Here is a 6,419-nt window from a genome sequence, read left to right as displayed (position 1 = left end):
CTTGCTTTGGTCTGCATAAAATGTTTTCTATACTGGACAACGCTGGAAGCTGTGACACTTACATAACTGTAAACAAGACCACTCTTCCCTGATGACTTGCAGTTGGTGAGCTTGAAAGCTTCTGTGGATACAGCAGCAACTCTGTTCTCCAAATAGACCTGTCTCGCTTCTTTTTTTTTCAGAAGGTGGGAAGTCTAGAAGAATGGTTATTTCTGGATGACTGGGTGAAACAGTTTTTCACATGCATTTTTCCGCGATGAAGTTATGTATTAGTACTAATCGTACATTAAGCACTTCTTTCCAGGGAGGCAAGGGTATTCTCTCCAAGATCTTGAAGGCAGAGCCATTAGCTTTCATTTTATTATTCCAAAAAACCTTCTTGCAATAAGACAGAGGGACTGACTTCTTTTCTACAGTGGTGTCTGTGCCTCAGCAAATCCTCAAGATGGCATCGGCCTCCTGCTTCTTTCTTCAACATTCATTCTCTGCTGTCTGGTTCCTTGTAGGCATCTCATTGGAGTGTTCCCTCCTATCTTCTTGTTCCCTAAAACATTGTTCAGGAGTAGAGTTGTTAATTAAAACCAGCTAGAAATCTTACAAAGAGATTTTGTGTTAAAATGGTTTTAGACTGCTCTAAGCTGACCTGGAGGTGTACCAAGCTGGACTCCATAAATTAAGTCTTGCTGGTGATGCAAGAGGTGCATGAGCTACTTTTTTTTCCATAACGTGTATGTAGAGAAAGGGTGACTGGTGTATCTTTACTCATTCCAACTTTTCTTCCAATGGGCTGTTTCCATCATGAGAATAAACAAAAGGTTTCTATCTTGGAGTGATAATTCTGCATACAGAGCCTCATGGTGATTTAGGCTAGCAAGGACAGAAACATCTCTAGGGTCTCAGAGAAATGAGAAACAGTCTGGGCTCTGCTTAACCAAGTTAGCTGCATGTGCTTGACTGACTTGGGCTTGCTAATGCATTTCCAAGGTTTGAATGTTTGGGTTCTACCCCAGAGACTACAAAGGTGTCTGCTAATACTGGGCATATTCCGTGACAAGAGATGGGAGCCACTAGGGTAGAAACCAAAAGGATAAGGCAGTGCACGCTTTTCTTGATTTCTTTTTTTCTCCCCTGCTTTCCATCCATATATTGATGCTGGAGAGAGAAGGTGAACCATTCATGGGTTCCATTCACTCTTCTAGAGAAAGGTACTTACGTCATCTCGTAGTCCCTGTCCTTGTCTGCCCGACAGCAGCAGCAATAGGCTATAATACCAATAACTATAATCGCAGCAACAGCTCCACCAATGATGCCAGCGTAAAGAGCTATGTTCATGGATGCTATACAGGAAGAAAAGAATTAGCCTTTTGCAGTGAGAATGACACCAAATGCAATCAACACAATCACTGGACTTCAAATCCCACCACCAGATGTCAGATCTCACTACCTACTCTGGGTGTCAGGTCCAGACTGAGTGGAAGCCACACTTATTTGACTACAGCAACTGGAATTAATTCTGTACTGAGTAGCTGATAAGTCTGCAGGAGCAATTAGTTAGACAGCGACAGGGAGGAGCCCCTGGATAGGAACAACTGCTGTGTTTTGTTGGTACATTTAGTTTCAGACTTTGGGGGCTCAGGCCTATCTCACTCTACACGTTCTTTTGTCATCTGTGAACTAACCATATGAGTTAGTGAGTGGTCTATTAGTATGTAAATCAATGCAGAGAATCTGTCTTAAAGGTTAAAAAAAAAAGCATGCTTTTTTTTTTTTTTTGAGAGAGAGAAAGACTTTTATACTTCCATCTGCATTGTCTCCATTAATCCTTTGACACTTAGCTAGGGTACTTTCTCTGGTCCTATTCCAATAAGCAACCTCGTCTCTTACGTGGCACAACGCTGACTGTCATGTTGCAAAATTCCTTTCCCACAATGTTCGTCGAAGTGCAGATGTAAAAGCCAGAGGTATCTGCTGAGATGTTCTTCAGAGTTATTTGTTCCCCTGTAGTGAAACACAAATCCAGCCAAAAAAAAAGAGAAGAACTAAAGCAGGGAAGGAAGTGGGGACAGCAGCCCTTCAATTCCAGCCCAGGGTAGTGGGAGTGATGAGAGGTTATTAAAGCTGATGGATTGCTGTCTTGCCCAGGAGCTGCCATGCTAGACCTCAGGTTTTAGTGTGATTTGTGGGAGGACAAACGGAAGTGTGCTGTTTTAATTACAGGGAACATTCCTTTTAGAAAGAAAACTGTAGGTGGAGGGTAAAGAAGTATTTGTGCTTAGTGAAAGATTTTTTGCATTGGATTTTGCTGAGAAATAGAAGATGGCCCAAACTGGCATCTGACTTTGAGAACTGGCCATTTGAAAAACAACAAAAAGCTCTTTGGTCCTCCAGCTCTTGGGATTTCAGATCTGAATTATTTAGCAATGGGGGAAATAGTTTTCTAGTCTGGGAGAGGCTACACAGGCTGTGAAAATGAATGAAGGCAAAGAAATACAGTAACATGAGATTGCTATGATACCGGTAGTTTTCTGTCCAGCCTAACAGAGCTCAGAACTATGTGTTAAAGCTTAGCTCCATCTGCTCAAGCAGTCAGATTTTGTTTGTTCCACCTCCAGCTGACATTTGTACGTGTGGTCCATGATTTTTGCTTGTGATCTGCTGATAAAGGTCTAGATTCCTGCTCTAAAAACAAAAGGCTCTGAATACTTTCCAGTGACTTTCCTGTTTTATTTTCCCTGTGATCTCACATCTTTCCAGCCCACTCCTGGGACTGGAATTCTGTTTAGTGTCTGCTGGCACCTAGCGCCAGAAAGTAAAAGAACATGCAAACCAGTAAATAACAGACTGCATGCTTGACTTTATTTTTTTATTTTTGTCTCTACATACTGTCCGTGCTTACTTCTGGTGGGTTTTCTTTTTTTTCAGTGTGATGTTTATAGCTCTCAGAGTAGCAGTCTATAACCGGACTGTAAATCCTTCTATATTAAACCAAAAGTAATTGACTGGCGAGACAAATTGGGAAAAACACCGGTCAGATACTATCGTTTTCGAAGTGGCTCCTGAGGGGATTCTGCACACTCTGCAGCACTGGGACTTGCTTAGCACAGAAAGAAATCGCTTGTAGTGAGAGTACATGCCAGTATGTTCAGTGCTGTGCGTGATGTGTTGGCACCACTTAGTGGCCAGTCAAATGAATAAGGTTTGTGTCCCTGGTGGTATTTTTGTCTTTGCATAATTTATGCAAGAATCAGCTCGTGAGTGTTGAATATCCTGTCGAGTCTGATCATGTTTAGTTTACATCCATAGCGACGCTACAGTAAGTTAAATCGGGAAGGGTAGGTTCAGATACTCAGTCTATCCGGAGCTGAACATACCAGGAAGAAACAAAGTTGTTTAAAGGAATAAATCTGAGTCCTCTGTCACTACTACACTTCAAAGAGTATTAAACCCTAATTTCTGTGTGAATAGTTCTACCAAAGGTCCTATCATGGAAATTCAGGGTTTTTTTTTTTTTTTCCCCACAGATTCTGACTTTAAATGAAAGCAAATAAAATATTGGGGTCTATGTCACAGTCCTAAAGAACAAGAAGCCTCTTTCATGCTCAAAGCAGGAATGGTGTAACCTTTTCTCATACCACCTTCCTCTAGGTGAAGAGTCATCTCTGGAAGGAAGCTTCCAGAGCCTACTTTTGTTTGCCTTCACTCCAGAAAGCAACCTGGTCATTGTCAAGCAAGCTGGGATATAAAGACATGGCAATTAGAAATCTTGATGTTATTCCTTGTGTTATTCCTCCCCCCCCCCCCGCCCACCTTAGGCTTAGCAATTGAGAAGTAATTATTTCTGGCTGCTTCGAGAGTGAGCCAACTTTCTTGCCAGGTGAGAGCTGAACTGAAAATCTTACTGACCATTGTTACTTCAGGTAACAGTCCTTTTCTCCCTGCTGAGTTACTCATGACTGCATCTTGTTTGAAAAGGACAACTTTTCAAAATCCTGGACAGAGAACTTCCTAGAAAAAGCCTTAAGTGTGTTTTTGTATTTCAGAATCTTTCCAACTCTGATCTACAGAGAGCTCAAAGGCTTGATGTCTTTGAATTTGCCGTACCTTCTGTTGCTTGTAGTACTCGGGGCTCATTTTGTATGTTGAAGCTTTGCCAGGTATATTTGGGCTTTGGGGAGCCCTCATGAGAAATGCAGGTCAGATTGATTGTCTGTCCATATTCTGCTGTCCCCAAAATCTGGCATTCTGGCTTGGATGGTGCAACTGAAGGAAGACAAAAGGAAGGAATTTCATTAAACAGAAGTATTTATTTGTTTCAGCCCATCTCCTGCACCTGTGGCTTTTACTCCTCCTAAACTGAGGCTGGTCTTGCACCTACCATCTTCTTCTCTAAGGAACTGGAGTGAACTTTTCTCTAATTTGTTTCTCCCTTCTTGGCACTGGTCAGCCAAGGAGGAATTGTAAGATGCTTTTTGGGATATGTCTAATAGTGTTGGGTAGCTCATCCTTTGATGACTGGAGTGTGACAAGCCACAGGGGGAATGAGAATCGCCCTGCAATGAGGCAAGGGTTGTTAGGAAACCAAACTATACAACTCTGAAGACAATTTTCTGCAGTCAGATATCTAAGGGAGTCGCGTGCTTTAAGCCTTCCAACCTACTTCCATAGTAGTAGAAAAAGATCAAAGGTGGAATTGTAAATGATGACTTCCTGGGAAAGTTTTTTTCTGTTAGAAAATCTGTGGACTAAAACAATGTGGGTATTGGAGGCAGGACGGTATTTTATCTAATGGATCTGGTGTTGCCTCCATCATGCTTACCAAGGACAAAAAGAGCCAAGGTTGCAGTCTGTCGGGGGGGGTCATTCCGTAGACGAACGTTGCATGCATATGTCCCGTTGTCTTCCATGGTCACTGCATTGATGGTGATACTGATGTCCCCTTTGGTTACATCACCACTAAACTGTATACGGTTTTCATAGCCCTTGCCATACTGTACAAGTCCATCAAAATACCTAGTGACAGCATCATCCTGATAGGGAGGGAAAATGATCAATCTTAGTTTCTTCTTTGTGAGCCTACAACCTAACTCGATGGATTAGCCCACTCTTAGGAGAAGAGCATCTTGGAAACGAGCGCCTTAAATTTCCCCAGTTTACCAAAAAGCCAAGAAAAACATAGAAATTCAAAAGGGTCTGGGTTTCTGTCTGGAATCTCCTTCTCCCACCTTATCTGAAGTCAGAGACAACTGTTGGGTTTTTTTTTTTTTTTGCTGGGGCTTATTCACCTTTCCATGACAGGACACCATGAGATTTGTGTGAGATCCATATGTCAATCAAATTCCCCTACAATTATATAAACTCGCTTGCTTTCTTCCAGCAAGGATCTTCAGAGAAGAAACCTGTGGCAGTTACTGCAAGGAGATCTCCAAAGGCTGCTGCCCCTCTCACTAATTCCCAAGAAGTCAAGGAGAACTTTAGAGGTCTTTTCACCTTCAAATACTCCATATGAAAGTAGGAGACATCAAGAATCTCTCCGTGTACTATTATCATCAATTGAAAGCTCCTTATATAGCATCAAAGATATGTGTATATATAAATATAAATTTATAATACATATACTTAAAAAGATATGTATCTTTTTATAAAGTATCTGAGTATTTCATGCATTTTAATAGATGTAAACCCACAGTACGTACAGTGATTTATCCTCAATAGACAGTTGCAAGACCAAGAGAGAGGACAGAAAAGGGTCGGGTCTGGCCTAGTATCATGCAGTAGATTTGGGATAAATTGCATCTAGAATCAGTTTCTGTTTGCATAGTTCTGAGATTAAAGAAAGCCTTAAAGGAATCTTTGTCTTCCAACACACATTCCCACCCACAGTCCTGCTTCCATCTATCTTCCCACCCCCTCCTTGGATGTCCTGTTGTATGTTTCTTTATGCAACTTGATTTACCGCACTGTTGATTTTCCTCCAGACAACAACGTCTCCGTCGTGAATAGAAGCCTGCGTTTTAAAATGACAGCGGAGAGTAACGTTGCTCCCTCGTGCCACCTGTATTTCCTTGGCAGGTGCTTCCACGGTGAGGGCATGAGCAGTCACCAGAACTAGGAAGAGAATAAATTCTGCAGTCAGCAAAGTTAATGACATCTGGATTCCACGTTTTGTCTCTTTGGCTTTCTTACACGCCACAGCAACCCTACATCCCCTCTGTCATCTGTGACATTCCCCACTGAGCCAGAGGTGACCTATACTGGGGCTGATTGACTATAGGAAGCTGCTGCACAGGATGGCTAAGAGCTAAACTGCTTTCCTTTCCTCACTTTCCTCTTCTTTACCTGGACATACATTGCCATGGAGTTTATAAAGATGTTTTTTGTTTTTTTTTCTGAGCCCTCTTTCAGAATGACTGACATCCTTT

At 41.9% G+C, this 6,419-nt stretch overlaps 1 protein-coding gene across 1 annotated transcript in view; it reads right to left on the bottom strand.

Moving 5' to 3' along the window:
• Window positions 1–471: 471 nt before the first annotated feature.
• Window positions 472–6,419, bottom strand: part of GPA33 (glycoprotein A33) — a 17,808-nt gene continuing 11,860 nt past the window's right edge. The window contains exons 4-9 of the mRNA XM_074166631.1: window positions 5,954–6,105; window positions 4,817–5,027; window positions 4,102–4,260; window positions 1,885–1,998; window positions 1,214–1,337; window positions 472–544 (exon numbers count right to left, since the gene is read on the bottom strand). Coding sequence (XP_074022732.1) covers window positions 472–544; window positions 1,214–1,337; window positions 1,885–1,998; window positions 4,102–4,260; window positions 4,817–5,027; window positions 5,954–6,105 — 833 coding nt within the window. The remainder of the gene's footprint in view (window positions 545–1,213; window positions 1,338–1,884; window positions 1,999–4,101; window positions 4,261–4,816; window positions 5,028–5,953; window positions 6,106–6,419) is intronic.

The sequence above is a fragment of the Numenius arquata genome, chromosome 1 (assembly GCF_964106895.1).
Source record: "Numenius arquata chromosome 1, bNumArq3.hap1.1, whole genome shotgun sequence".
Classification (NCBI taxonomy): domain Eukaryota; kingdom Metazoa; phylum Chordata; class Aves; order Charadriiformes; family Scolopacidae; genus Numenius; species Numenius arquata.
The sequence above is the reverse complement of the archived record's forward strand: the minus strand, read 5'-3'. Positions and strand labels throughout refer to the sequence as shown.